The 24,534-nt window shown below is 43.3% G+C and overlaps 4 protein-coding genes across 7 annotated transcripts; 2 read left to right on the top strand and 2 right to left on the bottom strand.

Annotated features, from left to right (window-relative positions):
- The first annotated feature begins 3,173 nt into the window (after positions 1–3,173).
- On the top strand, positions 3,174–8,020 carry BCIN_02g04270 (hypothetical protein). The gene is made up of 4 exons (XM_001552831.2): positions 3,174–3,629; positions 3,697–4,742; positions 4,835–6,593; positions 6,646–8,020. Exons 1-4 carry the CDS (start codon positions 3,366–3,368, stop codon positions 7,567–7,569), a joined length of 3,993 nt encoding a protein of 1,330 aa, XP_001552881.1. The 5' UTR covers positions 3,174–3,365; the 3' UTR covers positions 7,570–8,020.
- Positions 8,021–8,238: 218 nt separating this feature from the next.
- On the bottom strand, positions 8,239–14,863 carry Bculp2. Of its 2 annotated transcripts, none has more exons than XM_024691302.1 (8): positions 14,316–14,863; positions 13,573–14,258; positions 13,306–13,418; positions 13,164–13,238; positions 13,061–13,102; positions 12,947–12,998; positions 11,619–12,895; positions 8,239–11,566 (listed from the first exon to the last, which is right to left on the bottom strand). In XM_024691302.1, the coding sequence occupies exons 1-8, from the start codon at positions 14,356–14,358 to the stop codon at positions 8,791–8,793; spliced, it is 5,064 nt and encodes a 1,687-aa protein (XP_024547072.1). In that variant the 5' UTR covers positions 14,359–14,863; the 3' UTR covers positions 8,239–8,790. The 2 variants fall into 2 exon arrangements, with proteins under 2 accessions (XP_024547072.1, XP_024547073.1); XM_024691303.1 differs by having other exon boundaries at positions 14,555–14,863.
- A 681-nt stretch (positions 14,864–15,544) lies between these two features.
- Bccox6 lies at positions 15,545–17,208 on the bottom strand. Of its 3 annotated transcripts, none has more exons than XM_024691301.1 (5): positions 17,162–17,208; positions 16,733–17,104; positions 16,569–16,614; positions 16,359–16,476; positions 15,545–16,270 (listed from the first exon to the last, which is right to left on the bottom strand). In XM_024691301.1, exons 2-5 carry the CDS (start codon positions 16,945–16,947, stop codon positions 16,152–16,154), a joined length of 498 nt encoding a protein of 165 aa, XP_024547070.1. In that variant the 5' UTR covers positions 16,948–17,104; positions 17,162–17,208; the 3' UTR covers positions 15,545–16,151. The 3 variants fall into 3 exon arrangements, with proteins under 3 accessions (XP_024547070.1, XP_024547071.1, XP_024547069.1); XM_024691300.1 differs by having other exon boundaries at positions 17,166–17,208; XM_024691299.1 differs by having other exon boundaries at positions 16,733–17,208.
- A 1,516-nt stretch (positions 17,209–18,724) lies between these two features.
- BCIN_02g04240 (hypothetical protein) lies at positions 18,725–20,905 on the top strand. Its single transcript, XM_024691298.1, has 4 exons — positions 18,725–19,609; positions 19,668–19,737; positions 19,797–20,009; positions 20,083–20,905. The coding sequence occupies exons 1-4, from the start codon at positions 19,193–19,195 to the stop codon at positions 20,412–20,414; spliced, it is 1,032 nt and encodes a 343-aa protein (XP_024547068.1). The 5' UTR covers positions 18,725–19,192; the 3' UTR covers positions 20,415–20,905.
- Positions 20,906–24,534: the final 3,629 nt, after the last annotated feature.

The raw sequence follows: 24,534 nt of genomic DNA, 5'->3' as shown, positions 1-24,534 counted from the left end.
TAGAGTGCCTACATCAAGAGGAAGCTAGCCATCTTCAGCTTGTTGGAGATGGTTAAATGGAGTGGCTGACTGAGCCCAACTGGCTTTGAGAAGTGTTTGTAGACCTTCGCTGTGTCTTGCTTCAATCATTCCCTTTACTGCTTTCATCTTCTGCCTCTTCTTCTTCTTCTTCTTCTTCTTCTTCTTCTTCTTCTTCTTCTTCAATCTGTTCACTAGACTTTCGAGAAATATGAATCTATATCTCAAGTCAAGCTTTGTCGCCAGCTCGCTTTTCTTTGACTTCACTATTGAAATCTAATAAAATGTGGATTTCTGGAGAGCTTTGAAGAGATAACCTTGGATGTCTTGGGGCTCTTTCGTAAGTTTTTCTGGGGAGCACTGGAAACAGAGCGGGATATCTTGGATCTCTACATAGTCTGTTGGAAGATTAGAGTATTATGGAGTGCACCGTGAAGTTCTTTCAGAGTGTGGGCGTCCTATAGTTGTGGTTGAACCTTTGTCTGTGTTATCACCCAGCATTGCTCTAAGCCAGCTTTAAAGTCTCGACGTTTCAAGATCATTACGCTTCCCATTTAGCGTTCTAATTCACAAATCGATTATCACACAAAGGGGATCGATGCATTTATCTTCCTGCTTTGTGCACGTGACATAATGAAGCTAGAGTGTGGAAGTTTTACAATAATTTGGTTGAAAACGTTGAGAGGCTAGGGAGCAAGATTCAACCCGACTACTAAGCGAATTGTTAAAACTCATGCTGGTTTCCTACTTTGTGATTTTCGAGCAATTCTAGACTCAGATTAAGAGAATTATGTTCAGCTTAATCACTATTCCGATAATGTTTTTGATGATTGTTATTACTAGTAATCGGTTATAGTGAAAGAGTAATGTCTTAGTAAAACTTATCTATAAACATGAAATCAGTTCGAGTAGAAGTGTTGTAATACAAGCGAGTATGTACACGCGAGTGCACTAGCGCGCTAGCGCATGAGCGTATTGTATATGACTCTGAACCTGGAATATATGGACACATTACAATACATCAAACCATACCTATTACGAAGAAATCATAAGCACCACCCAGGTGATGCCAACAAGAGACTCCTAAATTATCTTTTTAACTAATAATTAAATTTGACTGTATTGGATAAAATCTTAGTAGGTCTTTTGTATCCCTCATTCAATAGTTAGAAAATCAATCTTGAATTTTATCTTGTAATCAATCAAACAGAAGTTTCACTTCCCATTCGGTTAATTCTGTTCATGAATCAGATGCATTCTGATAATAGAGACTCTACTAATGGTAAGAGTCTCCTACTGTCTACCTAGTAAGTCCCTTCCGTAAAAGCCTACTACAAAAGAAACGTAGCTAATAGGATACTCCTATGATTAGTCATGATTCCGTGAATCGCGAAGCGCATCAAGCATTAAAGAGTACAATGAAGAGTGCAGTGTCTTATTATCATTATATTTATTCTAAGTCCCATGCCTGAGCATATTAAGCGTAACTTTGTCCAAATTCTATATCGCTTGAGCAATCAGCTTATTTACGGGTACATTAGTTTCCAAAAAATGCATCAGATTCGAGTACAGTTGAGTTCACATTATTGAGCCATTGATCGCTTTGAGCAGAGGCTGAATTCATTGGAGCAGCTGGCCCTTAACTAGCTTTTAGAGTGGGCCCCGACGCTTCCCCCGTTTCCAGGGCTTAGAAGACTTGCAATATCCATTTCTTTGAGTCAAGCTTAATTCACTAATGATGGCTTTGGACTTAGCCTGGTGTGCGTACGTGTTAGCAGTATGGAATCTGGGTGGTTGGAAGATGCCTAGTGACGAGAATCGCATTCAAATGATCAAATGATCAAATTCTCCTAATGGTGGGTGTATCTTCATACAGTAGTATGAAATCATATGTCTTGCAATCAAAGGAAAAAAAATTCAATAGTGGATGAGAAGCGTAGAGAATAGGATGTTCTAAAAGGTTTGTGAAAGATGAATTTACATGAATATCATGGCTGAGAAGGAAGAAAGGAAGCTCATCACTCTGACTGGGCTCAAAACTTCCTGCTTAGATATTTATCTGGGTAGTTGCAACTTGACAACACCAGTGTTATCAAACATCACCTGATCAAATCTATCCTATTCAGCTATCTTGTACGAGATTCTTTAACCAACATTCATTCCCAATCCGCTTCTTTCCCATTTTAAAAATACTTTGGATAGCCATTCAAATTCGTCTACATATTCAGCCTAAACCCATCTATCTCGTTAACCAAAACAAATCTGATACTCATCTCATATATTCACTATCCCGTCACCTCCCACCCCTTCTCCGACTCTTGTTCTCTCTCGTAATTCACACCTTAGAGATACCACAAGGTAGAAAGATAAGAAGCATGAAACCAACACGCGCTTTCAACTGAATGACGAAACTGAAGTTTCTTTCTGTACAGAGTTTCACTCAAGCAACTTCACTCTGAATTCGCTTCAAGCTCGCTAACAAGAGGTTTTACTTTAGCAACTTCACTCTAGATTCACTCAAAACTAGCTTCTTCTTATACTCTCTAGTCTCCCAATCAAATCGCGTCTTTCAGATATCAAAACTTTTGTTGCATATCTACAAAAATAAAAATCTCACGATACCTCTTCCAAATAGCCCCTCACACCAAAACGAAAAGCTTCATATTCTGACTCCAATTTTGGACTTGATGAGGAGAATAGGAATTGAAATCTTTTCCTATTTCTTTTTCTCATTTTTTCAGCATATGGAAGAAATTGTTTTGTAATTATCTCGAACTTCACTTCCCTGAGTTCGCTTCACCAAATCTCGCTTTATTCACTAGTAATGATATATTTTTCTCCTCATGAACAATCCCACATGTTTCTTTCGGCTTCGAGGCTTTAGGGCTATTCATCTGCTGGATGCATATAGTTACATGGCATTGTGTCATGTTAAGAATAGAAACGGAGGTCCAATATTGTAGTAAATTCTCATAGGGAAGATAAATCGATAGATGGTCCTCTTTCTATATACCATGTCCGTATATAAAGTTGCTTGCTTGTGTGAGGCTGCACCATCATGCTTATCGCACCTCGGAGTTTAGATTAGCCGATCCATGTGGAAACTGAGCAAACACATGTTAACCAATAGATAACAGATAGCAAATAATCCACCTGCAAGGCTGAACTTTCAAAGATTCACATTGAAGACATGAGACAAGCCATGGTCTATGGGAGAGCAAATAAAGTCATTCGTTCCTGTCCTTTCTTGTTATTCTTGTCGTAAACAAGACTCACCCCTCTCGTTGCATGTTCTCACCTCTGCTTGACAATGGAACTGCAAATTTCAAGAGAAACCCCGCGTACTAATGGATCTATCAGACAATGATCGTGCAGGTAAATCGAAAGCTCCAAGAATACCACGACAAAGACGCTTAAAGCGCAAGAACCTCGCGGAATCTCCAGTACGATCATCGAAGTCTTCTAAAAAGAGGTCGAAGAAGAAAGACAGCACTCCTCCTCTATATGATATAAATGGCATATTGGATGAACGAAAATCTGGAAAAATCACGGAATATCTGATAGATTGGAGAGACAATCCAGAAACAGGGGAGTCTTACGAACCGACCTGGGTATGATTGATGAAACTCAAACCAACATATATCAAAGCGCTCCAAACTGACCAGTGAATACTCGTAGGAACCTTATGCCAATGTTACAGAAGCCGCAATTTATGAATGGCAAAATCGACCTGCCATCCAAAATTACAGTTCCCAATCCCAAGATAGCGAACCTATACGCCCGGCGAAACGGAGAAGAACACACAACGCTGAAGTCACTGTCTTCTCAAAGGAAAGACAGGGTCCTAATTCCAAGAGAGCCGTTGGAGAGAGTGTCGGAACGAAGAACAGGATCCGAGAGATCAAGGATAGTTACGAGGACCAAGATTCGGGCCCTGGAAATGGTCTTTCAATCGTGATAACTCTCAATAAAGATATAAATCCAAACGAATATACTGTCGTCAGGTCATCTCAACTATCAGATTACTCAAACTCCCAGGAACATTTACAAGCGTCCTCTCCTGTGCAAACCCAAGATTCGCCAGGTTCACCAGATTCTCAAAGAGTATTGCCACGTAGAAGACCGGCTCCGGCGTTTATCTGGGACGAGGATATTGAGCCAGACTCTCAATACTTATCCCGTTCTACTCCATACCATCCGTCCATTCCGAGGAGTGCAAGTGACAGTGAAGACCTTCAATCGGTACGACCCGAGATTTCGGACCGAACCCGGAAAGGTGTTAGCCGTAGTATTCTTGGAATCACACAACATAACGTTAAGGAGCAACAAAAAGGTTCTAGTAATAAATTAAATCAAAACGAGGCGTCTTTAACATCTTCGATTCCGGACAGTTTTCTAATTGACAATTCATTCTCATCAATTGATCAGGATTCTGCCCCACCGGTATCCTTGACACCACATCAACATCTAAGACCGGAGCCCCCCTTAGAACCTGCAGCCAGTGAGGAGGAATCGTCTCAACAACCCCCCGTCACGGATCTTCCTCCGGCGTTGAAGCCGTCAATTCCTAACTCTCAAAATATTCTTGGTCAATCATCAGAAGAGGAAGAGGAAGAAGAGCGCGAGACAGATCGGTCTGAGACTCGAAAGCAATCACAAATACAATCACAATTGTCGTTGGAGATACCTGATTCATATGCTGTGAGCGATACACCTCCCAAAAGGTTAGTTTATCGGTCCCTATTTTATGGAATTGTGTTTCGCATTATTCTTTGAGACACGTTCATGCGATCAAAACTTACAACATCATTTTTAGTTCTCAAACCCAAGGCGTGGACGCGCACATTAGTAGTCAAGACCGTGCTTCTTCTTTGCCTGCTGGTCAATCTCAACCCGAAATTGTGCTTTCCGAGTCTCAACGTTCTCAATCACTCCCCTCGGCCCCAAATAATAACTCAAGTTCAGAAGAGACTTGGCAGGCGGCACAAATCGTCACTCAAGTTCCCAGAACTTTATCTCAAGACCATTTCTGTGGAAATCCCGAGTCACAAGGCTCTAAAGACCACGTGCAGGTTGACAATACCCAAGTCTCGAATCTTGCACCCACGAGTCCGGAGCTCAACCATCACTATCTTTCAGAGTCTAACTCTGCATCAGGAAACCAGAGCAACAACGGTAACCGCATTGCCCTCATTGAAGATCATCAAACGCAGCCATCCGGCTCCGAGCCTTCCGCAGGGGCGCAAGTACTAGAGAGCATCGAGTTCGAAGCAGGCCTTTACAACGCCCAGTTAGAATCTCAAGAACCGCTATTTTCGCAAGATCAGGCAGACTTGGCTTGGTCTAGCAGTGGTGACTTGCCAGCGATAGCTTCGCCTTCCACTAAGATGTCAGCTGTTTCTCATCTTGCCGTCGGTGAGAGGAGGGCGAGGTCAACAAAGTCTAGATCTCCATCGACCTTGCCTCCACGAGTAGCAACTGCACCGCCAACCTCCTCATCTAATCTTCCATTACCCATGCGGGATAACATTACTGATGTACCGAAGCCGCGCAATCGAGCAACTTCCATGCCAAGAGCTTCAATCGAATCTCCAAGCATGAGTCCAAACATTTTGACTGTACGCAAACTGGGACGAAATGAGTTTATCATTCCGCTGCCAATGATGAACCAAGTTCGTGACGTATACGATACTACCGTCAGAGATAGAAAAAATGATATTATATCTTTCCTGGGGGAGTCGCCAACAGCAGCAGATTCAGAAACCATGGATTTGATGATCGAGGAATTGAAATTAATATGTGATCATCAAGATTTAATAGTGGAGGAGTCTTCGACTCAGAGTCTAGATGACAGTACTCAGGCTAGATATGCTGTAACTATCAGCACCAAGTTCTTGTTTGTTCAACAATTCTTGGACTCACTTCGATCAACTAAGGTTCACGTGGTGATATTAGCACGAGAGATGATCCTACCGATTCTCGAAGCACTCTTCAGATTTAGGGAGTACAATTACAGTCGCCCCGATATTTCTGGGACACCGGAAAAGGTTACAAAAGATTCAATGCAGATCACGCTACTTCCCACATGGATTGATGTTCGTGATTGTCTTGTCGCTCCTGCTTCCGTGGTTTTGGCATTTGATTCGTCGTTTCCGACCTCTGAAGTAAGAGATGAATATCACCAGATTCTGCCTCTCGACCCCAAAAATCCAGAAAAGCGCGTACCTTTACTATGGCTTGTCACCACAAACTCTGTCGAACATATTGAACTGTGCATTCCTACTAGAGGATCATCGAGACGCAAAGATAAATTAGTTCAATACATCACCCAAACTCGAAAGGTTGTCGGTCGTTTAGATACGACTATCTACCCTGAACCACAACAGGCCGCCATAGCAGCTGCGGAGTACATTCTTGAAGATCCGATGGAAGTTTCCTGGCCCATAGTACCCATGCCAGATATCGATATTCCCTTGCCTGGCTATGGAGCTTTCAACCGTCAATCGGACTCACTGACACAATCTTTGTTCTCGCCAGCTGCACCAACAATACAACCTGGTTCCAAGCGACCGTCTGTAAGTACATTCTTGCCTTTCTTATCTCATAACACGATACTAACTATTTCAGAATTTTGATGCTGTAGACGAAGATACTGCGTTCAAGCGCCAGCGACTTACACCCACAAGACAGGGTAGAGAGCTTGATTTGAATACTATGAACGGGAACTTGGTGGAACTCAACAAGGAGTTAAAAATATTGCGTAGTCGATGCGAGGATTACGAAGGAAGTATAAAACGAATTCAACCAAAATTCCAGCGAGCTCTTGACGAGAGGGCCCGATTCGAACACGAAAACGCTCAAGCCGTGAAACGTCTATCGGAATATGAAAAGAAACTCGAAATACAAGGTAGTGCAGTCACAAAACTTCGTGAAGAAAATGCTTCACTTAAAAACGAGCTTGCCGTTGCCCAAAACTCTCTTGTCACCTCTGCTGTTCCCTCCGTAGCTGAACTTCAAAAGACGAAAGACGAACTTTGTACTGCACAGGCTGAAATTGAACGTCTCAAGAAAAATCACATGAGTGCAGAAAAACGTGCTGACTATGCAACGTCTCTCTATCAAGAACACTCCCAACAAAACCATGAAATGCGCAACCAACTTGCAACGCTCCAATCCGAGCGCAAGGGCCTTCAAAGCGAGGCCTCCGCCGCTCGTGTCGAGATTCAAAAAGTCAATCATGATGGAATCATACAGCAACAACTCGATTCCATCAATGATCTCAAGAGAGAACTTGCCGAACGAGAACGAATGCTGGAAAGCGTCAGTAGACAATTGGAATCATACCAGAACGGACGTAGAACAACGCGCGGTACAAGTGTTCCAAGAAGTCCAAGAATGAATACCATGAGTCCGAGACCAAGAGTAATGGGCAACATGGCACCGGGAAGCAATACAGCTAGCAGGGGAAATAGCCCCACGCCTGGTGTTTTTTCCGGCGATCTGTTTCCAGGCGGTGATGCGGGGAGGAGATTCGGCGCGCATTTGCAGTAAGATGGATGGATGATTTGCTCAGGAATAAGTCTTCAAGTCCGCCTTTAGATTTCGCGCACAAGATCTACTGTTAGTGATGAGAATATACTAGATATTACTCAAACCAAGCTTTGTACATGGAGGACACTAGAAGGGGAAGATAATTTGCAGCGCGGCATGAACTCGAAATTCCGAGATGAAAACACAAATGGGCTGGAGGAAGAAGGTCTGAGATATTTACACATGGCGTCTTCTGCAATTTCATGATATTTGTTTCTATTTCTGTGTGTTTTTCTATTTGCTTGCGATTTGGTGGAGTGGGAGGAAACATTGTTTTCGCATATGCTTTTGCGTTGCATGTATCGGTAGCTAGGGACGTATACCAATACTTCATTGGTGTCAGTTAGTCAATAAGATAGCTGGGTGGACTGGATATAATGAGCACCTTTCATAATCACAATACCTACTCACATACCCAACTTGAACTTTTGGCAAGGGGGTAAGTGTTTGTTGGTGCTTTGCGATACTATACGCTGCTATGGAAAATTTCAGCATGTGCGAGCTCCAAAGTTTCAGGATATCCAATAATTCAGACTGCAATTCAACAATATAAGGTTTCGGATATTCAAAAGCAATTAGAAATCTGAAAATAATTCGATGTTTCAATCAAATTGAATATCTTAATTGGTTTGGAGATTGGATAATCTTCATTATTAGACTGCAGTCCGGACTATTGGACACTCTGCTTCCAACCCGGTTACATAGCACGCTCTTGAACTGACACTAAAGCCCGTATACATTATTTATTGTCCCAATCTACCATGGCAAATTGTTATGATTTGCCCTAAATGTCTATCTAGCCACGCTAATTCACCCCCAGTAAGCTGCAGAGATATTATTCTTCCCTCTGATCCTGTACTGAAGACCCAACCATCCAGCCAATTGTCCCAGTCCATATCAATAATTCTCTTTCGAAAAGTCCCTTCCCACTCCGTTTGTATCCGCCGTACCAACTCCGACCAGCATAATGCTATCCTTTGCTCACAGCGCCATAAAAAAAAACGCCTATCCATCAAATTGAAAAGTGATGGAGCAATACAACCCTAAGCAATTGTAGTATGAGATGAGCCGAAAGTTAAAATGCAAAAAGACTCATTGGGTATGCCATAAAAAAATCTAGAACGCCGTCGGCTCCCGAAAAAAAGAAACGTTTTGTTAAGTCGTAGTAGAACTGATGATGTCTCAACGCCTACACTGAGCAATCATCTTTATTTCTGCAGGATCTCGCCCAGTCAATGATTTATTGTTTAAAAAGTTTTCCATGGCAGGATCTTGAAAGCGTTTTAAGGAATCCTTTGTTTCAGAGCTAGTATTTCGTCGAGCGAAGTTTGCCAAGACAGGTGTTTTGGTTTTTGAATGATCATGCTTTCGCAGACTAATTGCCGGCGGGGAAGGCGGAAATGGTTCAAGATTTGAGAAACTATCTTCAGGCTGATCCGAAGGCATCGGGTCATCACCAGTCAGATCCACCGCGTTCTCATTGAATTTTGACCCTGTCCATGGTGCCAAATCCGAACCACGCTGCTCTGACGATGGGGAACGTAAAACTGTTCCATTTCGTCTCAGTTGTATATCACTTTCCAATTGTCGAGGCGAATTAATACCAGAACGCGATGGACTTTCCATAGCTTTGACACATTCCTCTCCGCGGGATTCGCGCGCAGGTAGAAGTCTGGACACTTCGCCTTGTACAGCTGCCTGGCCCGTCGGTTTGCTGATCAAGTTGCAAAAAGCACCAACAACATTAACAGCATTGCCAAGCAAACTTTTACCACTTCGAGATTCTTGTCCAGTCGGTTCCTCGCCCTTATGAGACTCTTCTTTCTCGAGATCAATGACAGAGGCCTTCCTCCGTGGGGTTTTTGCCAACAAGTGATGAGCCATAATTTCCTTTAGTATTTCTTCGTCTTCTTGGGAATCACGGATCTCAAGGGGCATAGGAGACTTCGAAGTATTAGCCACAGTATGAGTAGTTTGGCGGGGTTCTCTGTTACGACCTCTTGACCTAGATTGCTCTTCAATTGGCTTATCATGTATAACTTTAAGAGAAATTGATGTAGGACTCTCTTGAGATTGTTCTTGAAGAGTATCCTGGCTGTCACTAATATTGATAACCTCCTTGGCTTTTGACAACGATTTTGGAAAATCCCTCGTCTCTGTCAAGGTATCATCACAATTGTGACGTTCATTGATAGTAGAGGTGTTGGCAATAGACTTTTGTTGGGCAATACTTGACTCAGATCCAGAGACTGTTTGTGGCTTTGACAGCTCAGTCTTGTTGGCAGTCGTGAATGGAACATCCTTCCCCCGTTTAGCCTTTTTGGCCAATTTAGCCATTTTGGCTGCATGTGCTTCTTGAACTTGCTCCTCCTGAAGCTCAAAAAGAATATTGCGGATCTTAGTACGAAATGCAGGTGTATCATTCCGATCACCATCAACTTCGTACTTGTTCTCCATGATATCTTCGATAAAACTATCAGGACGTTCAAAGAATTCCTCAATGTAGCTTAGCAGGTACACGCCACAATCACAAAAATTGCCTTGTACAGGAAGACCTTTACCCAGATATCTTCCCGTAGCATTGTCTTTGTCCTGTGTTTTTGCCGCCATACCAATGGGTTTAGGGGGTGTGATTGACATTTTTTTCTTCGCTTTAATTTCGGCGACCATGTAATCTTTTAGGTTGCTACAGGTATTGGGGTGCTTCAAAGCAAGCGAGTCAAAGGTGATGATTCTAGGCTGCTTTGGGTCATATGCGCGAATTGGGGGAATTCTTTTGCCCTTTGCCGTGAAGTTTGATTTTGCCGGTGGCGAGCTCGTTTGTGCTAAATCAATCACATTTTTGCCAGACTTGTCTACAGCGGTACCGTCCCGATCCATTTCCAGCGAAGTAGATGGCAATCCTTGGTGACTGGGAGGGGAACTCTTTGCATTTTCGAGATTTATTGGAGCTCCGGTCTCCTCGCCATGTGCTAATGACAACTCTCCAAAGCTATTGTCTACACTAGTCTCATCTTTATCACTTACAGATCTCATGGGGGTAGACTGCGGTGATTTCGAGGGTGTAGTGAGTTTGCTTGCGTTGCGAGACTCTATTTCTCTATCGTGTTCAGATTGCGCACCATTCTCGGTAGGTTGCGACGACTGCCTGATCTCCAGGTTCAGAAGTCTGGGTGCATTGCATATGATCGCCATATACCAATGAGCGTTCTCATTGACGGGAACAATAATATAATCGTAAGACAGGAGGTCAACTTTCGCTGTCCATCTCTCAACAGCCTCATAGTTGATCCCTTTCTTGCCTTTTGCAGCCTTGGTTAAGCTTGCGTAGAAAAACGTGTTATGAACATAAACACGAGTAGCCAGCTCAGGATGGTGCTGCTCGAGCCAGAGAAGATAGAACATGATAAGATTATCGTTCAGAAACTCTCCATCGTCAAGCCTATGAATGTCTTGCTTATCAACGGTAGCAGTCTTCTTACCGCTCTTAGGATATACCACAGATTTCTCCCATTTCTTTCCCCAGGCCCTATTGACATCTGACCAGCGTTCTGGGCTGGGGGTTCTTGCCTCGGGGATCGGGTTGTATGACTTTGGCCTGTCAGAGCTTCGTAATGAAGCACGAGTTTCATTAGGTTTGCTCGATGGTGTGTAAAATTCAACGGGTTCAATTGAATCGGAAGTATCATTCTTATTTTGTTGAGAGGGCGGCATCTGCATCTTTTCATGAATTTTCTGCCTCTTTGCTCTTGAGAGATTGTGATGTTGATCATGCTGATCATGCTGATCGTCGTGCTCGAGAAATTGGGTTCGCTGTGCTGTTCGTCTGTCTTGATTTGACGACAAAAGTTGAACATCTTCAGGCTGGCTTTCGGCTCTGCTTCGTTTTTTAGCTGCTTGGTCAGTTCTCTTGTCGAGGTTTTCGCGGGTACGATGAAACCTTTGATCAATTTCAGAACTAAATCATTCGTTAGCTTGGGATATCAACAATGAGGATCAAGATTACTAACGATTCCACCCATTTGACTTCAACGTGTTTTATGAATGGCTTGACCAACTTAAGGAAATTATCAATTTCCTGATTTCCGGAAAATTCTATGAGCATGTCGGCGTCTTTCATGGGGCCAGACTTCTGAGGTTTTCGGATGACCAATTTACAAGAATCGCGTCCAACTGTTATTTCATGAATAGTACTTGCTTTGATAGAGAAATCTGAAATTATCCCCTTGTCATTCACAAGACTAATCACTCCAGATTTATCCAGAACCACGCACCACTTCTGTATTTTACCTGGCCGATGCCAATAAAAAGTTGGTGAGAAGACACTTCGAACTCCAAACGATTTCCCGTGGTCCCGTTGTTGTAATTTTTTGTCATCAGATGTACCATTGCCCCATTGGGTCATGTCACCCCTTCTATCAAGGCTCGGTTCCATGTCGATATCATCCTCAACGTCGTAGTGATTGACTTCCGGGGTTTGCCGTGATCTATCGGCCTGTTTTACATGCGAAACTTCGGGTGGGTTCCCTAGCGAGAGCTCATCCTCACTGCCGTCCGCTAGTTGCAACTCTCCCAATACACGTCTATCTTGTACAGAATTGGGTGGAATGCGCTTTTCGAGTTGCGAGTTTGAGGCATACGACGATTTCTGGGGCTCGATTGCTCTTACCTGTGGAGCTTGGTGTGCGGCTGCAAGGTGTGAATTGCCAATAGGCGGAATTACAACTCGAGGAACGATTTTTGAGGTAGAGTGTGGAGCTTGCAGCTCATCTTCTTCATTAGCTATAGGGTCTCTGATGTCCTCCAGATGTGAACCGTTTGTAAGTCTCTTAGCGTTGGCGGTCTGTTGTGCTTTGAAACCAGCATTTCCGTGAGTGTGAACCTGGCTTTCTGAATGGTGGTCAGAGTTAACTTTATGCCTCTTTCGCTTTTCCTTCCGCGGCTTCACTAAGTTATTGACCGCTTGGTATTCAGCTACGGAGTACTCCTGAAAAGACTTGAATCTTGGGCAAATGTCATTTTTTTGGTGAGGCGAGCTATTGTACTGACTCTGTGTAGGTGTCTGGCTCACAGGTCCCTGACCCTGATTTGCTTCATGCTCAAACTGATCTGGCCCACCGACTGTTCCATTGCTTAGAAGTGTTTGTTCTGTTCTTTGCTTCTTGTTGGGTCGTTCGGGTTGAAGATTGAAGGGCTCGAGTGACCGGGCGTGTGAATGTGAAGGAGTATTTTGTGCATTTCCCAGCCTATTCACAGGTTTTTTGCCTCCTTGTAAAGCAGATTTGGTCTTCTCATTGTCAGCTAGAGGGCAATACAATTTCAGCGTGCCAGAACATACCATCTTTGCACCGGTCTCTTTGAATGCTTCGGAGGATTGCGCCGTTCGAGAACTGTACATTTTCTTCATTAGTAAAAGAACGAACACTAGACGGACTGCCGAGGAAGTCTATACATTCGGGTGCTGGTATTTTTCCAGTAACGATTCGCAAACCTCCTATACATTATTTTAGCACGTACTCAACTTGAAGTGTGTTCGTCTGCTAAACTCATCATACCACTTGACCGGCTGCACAATCTTGCTTGAGTCCGTACTTCCCTCCTTTGGCGCATCATCAACCAAAGTTATTGGACTTCAAGGATTAGTTATGCGCCAAAGCAAAAAAGGTGTGACTTATGAATTATTCAAAGGGGGCATACCTGTGATCGTCTAAGCTATCAAAATCATTGATGTGCTGAATTGTTGGTTTCTCGTCATTCGCATTACATATTTCGATGTTCGCAAGATTGGAAACTTTTTGGAAGTGGATGTTCTGCAGGCGGGCGCGCGCATCAAATGTTAGCTAAAAGCAGCGGGGCTAGCCGGGAGAGTTCAATGATAGTCAGATAGCGTGTATGTGGTGTGGTAGCCTTGTGGCTGAAATGCGATAAGATCATGGCAAAAGAAGACGACATGAGCAAACTTACACTTGTCTCTGGCTCTCCCAAGTCATCTATATGGGAGATGGCAGTATTCGACCCCAATTTTGGCTCAACCCTTCTTTCCTGAAACGTTTTGTCTATCCTAACCTCATAGTGTCCATCTGTCTCGGAAACATGCTGAAGATTCATTCGGGGGTGATGGATTGCTGAGACCGTTGATTTCGAGCTGACAGATTCAATATCGTCGACGAATGATGGTCTGGGAAGTGATATATGCGCTCCTTCACTGCTGCGCTTTTCATAGATACACCGTTGCTGGCTTGGCTGGTGGATGTTGTTGTTGGTAGTGGAGACTTTTGAGTTTGATTCCAGAGGTTGAATATCTTCATATTTAAGTGAGGTACTGGCAATAATCAAGGCTCGCTTCTGAGTGGTCGTTTTTGAAGTTACTTCGGCGTCATCAGATTCCGAACCATTCATGACCACAAGATTCATCGCCTTCTTCTTGGAGGCTGGTGTTTCGTATTGTTTAAGAATACTATCTATTTCGTCCGTATCTGAATTCGGACTCGAGATGGTGCTGTTGTCTGCTTCTCCAGAACTTCTTGTTCTGTCACCATTCTCGAATTTCCTCCAGATTGGCGGCTTGAAAATGGGATCCATACTGCCCAATGGTCGTTCACCTCCTATTTGTAGATTTTCTTTTGGATTCCTTGGACAAGTTGTTCCTCCTAAAGGAAATTTGTTAGCGGTGAGCCCATACTCTTTGAAGTTTGAAGGAGATGCACTTCTTCCTTCTGCATATATCGCACAAATGAAATTGGTTGTCATTCAAGGTATTGGCTTGACAATGATGTTCTCTCCAGTAGCCCGTTGTCTTTCTGGAGATTTCGGGCAGGAAAGTGCAATTTTTGCTCTTGCAAACCTTTGAAGTGGAAGGTTGTAAGGTAAAGGAAGGTGGGAACAACACATGCTGTCGCAAAAGACCGCCCTCCAGAGATAGACAAAGTTGAAATGAAGAACTTACAGCCAATTTCTCGAAAGGATTTTCTATTCTAGAAATCAAATACCTTGCGAATGCGTGGTCCTCCAAGACCGTCAAAAGATACTTGAGACGGAAAACAGCTAGATATTTTGACTTGTCGCAAAACACAATATTTCTGAAGTTTGTGAAGTTGAAGATCAAGCAATTAAGAATGGCAGTAAACCCTTCCGGCAAATATTCAGAGTGAATACTTGCTGTCACTCGACCAACCACCACCGTCTCTTGGTTTAAATGGTCCAGATGGGAATATAATCAATCCAACACCCCTTATCATCTGACGGGACACTTTTCAACTTTCGATATCTTTAATAATTTAATTTTCAGTTCTTTGATATCAAAATCTGTCTTTTCACTGTTCAAATCTAATAAATCATTGTGATGATTCCTAAGATATTTGAATCAATATCTTACAAGGTATTTCTCAGTCCATTTTTGTAGTGTCCTGTAAAAGCGCAGTGAATGACTCTAATTCAATAGCTACTCTATCATAGTCCTTAACGAATATGAAAGAGGCTAGCTCTTTTAGGTAGCCCTTATATAAGGCCTACTATTTCCTGTACATAGCTAGCTCTTTAGACAGAATGCAGTATTGACAGTTAGGACCTACAATCGTAGGTGCTACGTCATCCATATCCTTCTCATACAAATAGTTCCATTAGTCCGTACACCCACTGGTGGAACAACCAAACACAGTTCCTGGTAATCAACAGAAAATCGCCAAGCTGCACAACCTGTTGAAGCATTTTGCAATACTGTAACTGAATCTAATTGCATTTCTTGCATCATATACACATTGCGCGTAGAGGAAGAGATACAGAGACAACGCCCCATAGGTCAATACAATCTCACGAAATATGTGTTGAACGCAAACAAGTTAGCAAGCATGAACTGGTTGACCTTAGATATATAACCACTAACCAACAGTAGCACGTCTAGGTTGAATCCTCATGCTTGAAAATGAGAACTATGAAATGAGTCATTTATCTATAAGAATATTCATGTATCGAGTCTCTAAAATCGTTTTGCTTGACCTGTCTAACAATGTCTCCACACCAACCCTAAATCAGGTCCCCTATGGACATCTGTAGGATACATCTTTGAAGCCTAACTGCTTCATATAAGGTTGCCTGTACATAGTTCAAATTTCAAGAAGTTTAAGACCGTCTTAAACTCATGGTCTAGCCTTCCATAAGTTTAGAGCTATCTTGACCTTGAGAATTATGACCTGAGCCGAAACTGTTTCTGCACAATGGTATGACTTGATGTTTTCTGAACAGCCCTAACATTAAAGCTCCCTAATCCCCTCCCCCATCCTCAGCCACCATCTAATCCATAGTTTTTCCCCCATAGAATTGTAGACTGGTATTAGTAACAAATATCAAAATCCTTCTTATCACTGAATACGATGGCAATTGACAGGTCTTTTCCAAACTGGTGGGTGGTGGATTGTGATTCTTAATACAGCTGTACAGATAAGAAAAGTCGCAATTCAGAGTCATGAAGCACTCCGTCCATCTATCCTCAGCATCATTTTCCCTCCATCTACAAAAGCTCTTCCGTCCTTCACCATTATCATCATCTATTTAGACTCTGGGTAGAGGTCCTCCTTCAAGCTGACACCCAACTCCTCACGGAGAGGCTTAAGTTCCTCCAAATATTGGTCGTATTGGCCACGGTTCTCGACCTTTGCCTTGATACCTATGTATGATGATGTCAGCCCTATACCCCTCCTCAACTATGCCTAGCATCCACCCCACTTGCGAAGTACAAAATAAACAGTACATACCCTCGAAGATTCGTACGGCTGTAGGGTAATCGTTAACTCTTCTTGCGGCTTTCAATGCGGCAACGACGACGGATGGGGAAGGCACGAGATCGTAGGCAAAAGCGTTGTTGAGGTTTCGCTATACAAGAAAGATCATACGATAATTAGCACTCTGTAGGTATACGTGTAGAGAACGTGAGGAAGAAATAAAGTGATGAGGACTGCACATACCTGGAGCTCGAAAACGTCTTGAACTTGCTCGAATTCCTTCTCATATCTATCCAGTCATTAGCCAATTTTGGAACTTCATGTTGATCTCCCTTCGGCTCGTTTCGGTTGTGCAGAAACATGCTCAAATACGAGCAATATGCACCTCCAATTGAAGACCGACATACCTAGCTGTAAATTCCTCGAAACTCTCCTCGTGGTGACCGGCTTCTTGCCCGTCCTTATCGGCAGACAAACTACGGCTTGTGGTGCTGAAACAGTTGGCAGAGGTTGCGCTCATTGTTGGGGCAGCACGAGGAGTGAAGCTTCGGAGTCCATTGGATCTGAAAATGGCCGATGGCTGCGCGCGCGTAGCAATACGCAGAATTCTAGTTGACGACATTAGGAAAAGCTGTTGTGGTGAGGTTATTCGGTATTTCGTGGACTTTCGACGGGTTTGAAGTCAAAATTGCACAGTTTCGACAATTTCCAGACCAAGTCAATCCATGTGCTGTGATTGGTTATGAATATTGCTTAGTCATATGCTCAGCACCCGAGGCCTTGAATAATGTTGATGTCAGGTCATTCCGTCTTTCGAGTATCCCACCTCTGCTTACCTACATGTCTAAGGTATATTTTTGCTCTTTCTTATATGTCATATTACGTGGTGTTTGATCTTCAAAGTGATCAATTCGAATTCATAAGAATCGTCAGGGCTTGACATATGACTGAATAGCACTTCTCGGGAATCCGCGGCACAGGTGACAGATTCGACTAACTCATAGTTATCCAACTTGACAGATTAACAAGGCATCAATACCATGGAGTGTATGGCTAGATTGCCAGCATCAAGGTCATCGTCTTCATTTTTGTCATGACACAGCACGGCTCTTTTCCTTCATCGAACCAGCATCGGGTGTTTATTTCAATGGCATTTTTGGAACACACTCTGAAGTATCGAGACTATTCCCCGAATATCCCGGATCTCCCATCTCGGACAATAGAAATACGTGATCTTTCAATCCACACTACTTAGTCTCCTCCATTGACAAAATGTTGATGTCTTTAACCGGCTATTGTGATGAATAGTAGATGAAGTTTATGATGGGCCGAGGCCACCATCAACACACAGCAAAGCGACACATTCTGTACGGGCTTTTCGGTGCCAAGGGTGCGAATGTTGTTTACAAGCTCAAGCTCCATAGCACTCCGAGCATCTCCACACGACGGAAAGCAAGGCGACTTGACCGATTAGCATGGGGTCTACATCGGTGAATGATTGAAGTGTGTGGTAGGAAGGTAGTGACTCGCAATCGATGGTTCTCGAGCTCTTACGCCATCTGAAGCAGCTTCTACGAATTTTCTCAACCCACGTCCTTCCCAGGTAACAGAGATTACCAGGGCGCTCGTGATGGCTTTCTGCTAATTTCAATTTCTAATGTTGTATGCTATTAACCCAACTCCTATCGGGGTTTCTAGGAGCTCGGTAACTCGCGAGAGGAAGGGTTTGGGACACTAAAGTTTACTTGAGCCGCATCAACTGCCACATATGTGTGATGGTAACGAGATTACAGCTAAGTAGACAATAGAGAATCTATGAGATCTGTTTTCTTTGGTACTTCTGAACACAGGGTAACCTAGGTGATTGCATTCGTGTTATGACACTATTTTTAAACTGTCGCCAGATTGTTGATCTAGCTACTCGCTATGTATATGTATACCCTCTAGACAGCCAACTAATATCACCAGATGCCACTGTCGGTCTCTTCTATAGCTAAATCATGCGAATGCCATGTGACAGATGGAAGCTTCTACGGAGTCAACCAAGTGTCCACCCTTGTTCCCTGAATTCTGAGGTCGACTGTCAAAGTTTCAACGGCTCTTATACGCGGACGGAAATCCAAACATGAAATTGCGAAAACGCTGTTGTTAACATGAATTGGCATTCACCAGCCAGTCACAGTTGACGGTGCATTCCCACCTATGTAGCTTTTGACAATTCTAAAAGAACCATTGGTTACAGCCAAATGCTTGGAAAAGTCGGTGATGAAATGATACGTAGGAAAAAGCATGTAGCATGTGAAATTCTTCCAAATCCAATCTCGGTAATGTCTCCCCGTTCCCGACCCCTTTAAGAAAAAAAGTGAACTAGTTCTAGTTGACAGTTCTTCATCTGTTTTGGCAGGAACACGTCAAAAAGGAAACTTTTTCTTTCCCTTCACTTCCCTTTACTTCAATCTTAAGACAGTTCCTATTTCTCTTTAAGAAAAGACTTTTCTAGAATTGATTCTCAAGATCCTTTTGACCGTTTCTCCAACATTCTGGTGCATCGTTATTCTTCTCATTAGACGGGGGTTTCTCCTAAAGGATATTAATTTATTCACTTCTAATCCCTTCATTCGTCATTCATTCATTCATTGGGTTTTCTAATACTTTTATGTCTTGAATTCGCCCAGAGATACTCAATTCCTCGTGGTCGTCGTCCTAATTGATACAAGATCATTGTTTATAAGTTGCATTTTCGCGCTGTAAATAACTTCTCTAGCGAATTTCCACTTCTTCGAAAAGAACACGCGACATCTACATCGCACTGTCGCAGATTCAATTAAAGTCAACATCCCGTCCATCACAATCGCAGTTTTGTCGCTATGTCGTCAAGTGGATTAGATATGAAGGCATTTCCCTTCCCAACAATTGACAAGCCATTCGGCGTGGAATTATGGCCCATCTTCGATAAGGTATTCACCGCGGTGAAAGGTTACCATCCCCAAGACTTCGATTTCCAACCACGAGTTACACCTATGTCGACATTGAAGGAGAGTGGCTTCACAATTCTGGCATACTATGTAATAATATTCGGTGGAAGGGAGTTAATGCGAAATCGACCAGCCTTCAAACTCAATGGTCCTTTCATGATTCACAACTTTTACCTCACGGCTATCAGCGCCATCCTTTTGGCACTCTTTGTTGAGCAATTGGTACCCACAGTCTACAACCATGGTCTTTTCTACGCCATCTGCGATGTCAGAGGTGGTTGGACTTCTCCCTTGGTTATTCTCTACTATGTAAGTTCTGCTGAGGACGAGATCGAATTGATGTGAATGTGCGGCTAACATGGAGTAGCTCAATTACCTCACAAAATACCTCGAATTGATTGATACCGTTTTCCTCGTCTTGAAGAAAAAGCCATTGAGTAAGTACCCGCGGCTCTGCGATCTATACCTGGTGTAAATGCTAATGTTTTGTGCAAAGCTTTCCTTCATTGCTATCACCACGGTGCCACTGCCCTCTTGTGTTACACTCAACTCATTGGATTGACTTCGGTGTCGTGGGTCCCAATTACTCTCAACCTCATGGTTCACGTTGTTATGTACTGGTACTATTTCCAAAGCGCGCGTGGAATCCGCATTTGGTGGAAGGAATGGATCACCAGACTCCAAATTATTCAGTTTGTCATTGATCTTGGTAAGGCTGCACAAATCCCCAATCAGCCACAAATTACAATTTTCAGCTTGCTAACAGACTCTTCACTTCACAGGCTTCGTTTACTTTGCATCCTACACCTACTTCACATCAACTTACTTCCCCAACATGCCAAGTGCAGGCCACTGCGCTGGTGAAGAATTTGCGGCTTTCGCTGGTATGGGTATTCTCAGCTCTTACCTTTTGCTCTTCATCTCCTTCTACTTCGCAACCTACAAGAAGGACGGAAAGCGCCCCACAGGTCGCAAGGCTGCTCGATCCTTGGTCGATGCCAAAGTTCCGGATGTCGCCACACTTACACACGGAAAGATCAATGCAGGCCCTGCAAATGCTCGTGCAACAGGTGTAAGCCCAGCTCGTCCAGCGACCCGCTCCCGCAAGGCATAAATCTGCACTTCGGGATACGACTCTACACAATCGGTACGACCGCGATAGTCGATCCGATTATGCGATAAATGATAATGGATAGTCAACTCGCAGCCTCTTTTGAAGCGAGTGCACAAACTTCTTTGAGAATTAAAAGTTTCTCCTTGTATAATGGTTTTTTTTGGGTGGCACGACACATAGTGAGACGTGGCGTCGCTTCTACAACCTTTTTTTATCTATGTTATGGAAAGAAATACACATAAGTAACGAATGCCATTGCCGAGCAAATGACAGGATGGGTGGCTTGGGCGGACCTAGAAAAAGAGCAATTCAGATTTCAACAACCCTATTTTAAAACTTAGTACTCCCTTCTTAATATTCGTTTCTTGTATGTTGTAGGGCAATGGTTGTTGGTTGTCATTCAATGAGTTAAGACATCGGCGTGTGGGTGCGGTGAATGGGAAAATGAAGTGAACGATAGCATAATAGACAGACGAAAATTTCATGAACCATTTACTTGTGTATGGGTGTACTTGTTTATATTTATAGCTTGTGATTTTGAATTTCTTGATGGTCAATGAAGATGATAGATGAGTGTGGGAACACAGTGAGGGGAAAACAGGAGATTCAAGGAAGTCAGTTGACTTGACTTGACTTGGAGGTTAGTATGCGTTGTGGGTAAGTTGCAAGCTAGCTGTAGGCTGTTATCTCTATTATATATGTATGATATGGTGGGTATATATTGAATGTGCTTTCGTGGGTGTCTGCTGTGTATTCTTGCTTGATATATGGACGGTGTTGGATTATGGATGGGGGCCATCGAGGAGGTGTGTATTGTCTAGGTGAAGATTTTGCTGCTCAGTGGGTGTTATATATGATTTGTATGCAACACGGGGGTCGTTGGTCGTTGGTGATGAGTGATCAGTGATCAGTGATATTTTGGATGTGAAGGGGGCGAGATGTATTTGGATGTGTTTGGATGTGTTTGAATATTTTGATATCATGTTGAGTTGAGTTGATGATTTGACGGGTTGAGGTGAATCGAATAACCCACATCCAATCCATCTCTAATGAAAACCAAATGTTCAAGCACCATTCATCCATAAACATGACACATCATGATCAAATATTGCAACTCCCCTGTGTGGGGTCTGGGAAATCCTCGCGTGCTAGAGGGGATTTTCATGTGGATAGATGGATCTTTGGGAGTTGTGGAATAGACTTGAGGATGGGCGGTGGATGGAGAGCTTGTCATTGTTGTGGAGATGGATTATTTTGGGATCTGGATTGGGAATATTTGAAGGCGAATGTGGGAGGGGGGAGGGTCTACAGGTGGATGCTTGGAGGGAAATAACTTGACGCAATGGGGGAGCTTGCTAGATTAAAGTGAATTGGAACTTGCAATGTAGAGGATGGAGCGGTCGAGGACAGAGCGCTTTGCGCGATGTTGGTTGTTGTTATTATGACGTGCGGTGGTTGAGCGGCTGATTTGATTATTTATAGATATTTGGTATGAGGGATGTGAAAGCGGGACGGAGAAGAGTTGGGGTTTGGGGTTTGTGATTTGGGATTCGAGGTTCAGTAATAACATGTATCGTTCTACGCTGAATGAAACGTTAAACATCCCTCGTAAACCGTATATACATAGCAAGCTCTATGGAGACATATTCGACACGGTGTCCTCTACAAAAGACATATGTCCCCAAAAAGTATAACCTACGAAATCATACTTAAGCTATCAACAAGCTCCTTCGCAGTGCCGCATCCAAGTAAGCACATCTTACATCAAGATCTAAGTCCATCATCCCAGTACCGTGGTTCGGGTATATGTATGTAAAATCATGCTTGAGAAATGGCTGCTTATGGTTTGCATTCACGGAGATCATTTTGCCATCTTACTCTGGAGTCTTTCTTAAACTCCGCTTATAGCTGAGAGATGGTGGCGGTATAAGCGAGGTGTGCTTACACACGATAAGCATAATGATAATGACGCTGCTGATGCGATTCAGATCTTATTTTAGTATCTTGTCCTAGCTAGTGAAACTGTATAACATAATGAGTGTGGAGGGGTAATTTTTGTAAGAGGATTTGTATGTTCGGCTCAGCTCGGTGGTATGGGGTAAGGATACATGGTGAGAAGTCCGAAGGAAGGGAAAAGAATTTGAGATGCTGGGTTGGTGACGTTGAAGATAGAAAGATCGACATGTGAAATTAGATGTTATATTATGTTACGTTGGACGGCAAGCTCGAGGCTCGTGTTGGTAAGGAAAGACATGGAGGCAGTGATATACATGGAGATACGACGATCAGAAAAGAACAAACTGTTCCCCTCGCAAGATATTCATAACACTGATAAGAAAAAATTGGAGTCTACGGACATGATGACAACGGCCAGTGACAAACGAACTAACCATGTCTCTGTTGAATTGTGATGAGCGTTGGCTCCAAAAATACCCCATGTGTATTCCCAGAAACGTTGACGTCAGACCGGGGCTATTAACGTCAATGTCTCTTATATTTTTCTCAAACTGTTGGAAAGTCTCAGAAGCGAGATCTATGTATAGTTACATAAATCCCCCGATTTTCAGCCTGTTGTTCGTAAATTTGTGCCTCTCCATCAAGGTGGGCTGACAGTGGTGATAAAACATGTAATACCGCATGCGAAAAAAATAATTCAGGAAATTCAAACGTTGTATCCATGAAATCCACAGGTACTGATATCCAATGAGAAACAAATTCAGGCTCAGGTTCAAAGTCAAGCAATCAAGCACTCGCCCGTCATCTTGCATGGATTATGTTAGGTTTAACCTCTGCTTTCACGTCCCGACGCTCCATAATGTGATTGGTGAGTGTATTGATGCAGGCCCTGCGTACAGTATATTGCCGAAGCCAAGGCGATAAGTCGCAAATGCATAGAGTAGCGATATAATATCGGAATGTATTTTCAAAGTGGATGCTCCACGCTTCCAACGTGGACACAACACGGTGGACTCGTGCTGTGGTGCGAAGTGAGTGCTCGTGGGTAGAGTGTGAAAAGTCGGTTTGTGTAGCATTGAGAAGATTGACTCTATCGCCTTTAGTATGGAATGCCGAACTCTCAAAAGGTGTCTAGTCAGGTACTAGTGAAGAGCAAATCGATTATCGCAATTATAAAAGACGATCACCATTTACTACCGACTGTGGAGAATAGATATCCATAGACATCATCCATTAGTACACAGACAATTTGGAGCGATTTCTCATCATCTCATGACAAACCATCAAGTCTGTCCAGTCTGTTCTCCTGAATCCCGTGACTCGCGAGTCGTGAGTTCGTATTTGATAGTCAGTGAGGCTGTGAGCGTGGGTGTGAGTGTGAGTGAGAGTGTGAGTGAGAGGGAGAGGGAGGAAGATGGAGGAGAGTGAACTGGATGCATTATGATGGATAAAGCTTAGCCCGCCAGGTCTATGCTATGATCCAGGGGTTCAAGCACTACTAGAGTTAGCCTTGTAACAAAGTTAATCTAGTGCCACGAAGTATAGTATCTACGTAGGGTCCCGTGGCTCCATACGGTCAGAACCTTAACCTTTTCCTTCTTTTCTTTTCGTAAGCGTTGGAAGGAAAGCTGTCAGTGTGATTTTGAGGTTGGCTCAAGCATCAAAACGTACATATTGCGATATCTGAACGATAGGGGTGCACAGATTAAATGCAAAGGAAATGCTCAAGGTCCACGGACTTGGGGCTGTATGAGACTCTGATAGGAATCATTGGAACGTCTCATGATGGGTTTCTTGGATACGGGAGTCGCATTATTATAGAGGTTCCATTCAAAAAAGAGAAACAATTCTCGTAGCGAAAGTTTAGGAACAGAAACCGTATCGGTATTGGCGTTTACTTCTCTCGAGAGGCATTTGCTGTCAGCCTGTTGCTCTTGCTCTTGCTGTTTTGTTTCGTTCCGTTTTGCATTATATGCACCAATGCAGCACGATTATGTGCGTGCTGTATGTACGTGCGCTGAAAAGTGCTGTGCGATTCGATGAAGCAAAGAGCAGAGAAAACGGCGATCGGCGTTATTTAATCATTTATGACGATGAGGTTGTATGTGCGGATTCCTCAAGGAAGTAGGAGTTGGTGTGTGCTACTCTAGAAACTGGAGTGTGA

The sequence above is a fragment of the Botrytis cinerea genome, chromosome 2 (genome assembly GCF_000143535.2).
Source record: "Botrytis cinerea B05.10 chromosome 2, complete sequence".
Lineage (NCBI taxonomy): Eukaryota > Fungi > Ascomycota > Leotiomycetes > Helotiales > Sclerotiniaceae > Botrytis > Botrytis cinerea.
The sequence above is the reverse complement of the archived record's forward strand: the minus strand, read 5'-3'. Positions and strand labels throughout refer to the sequence as shown.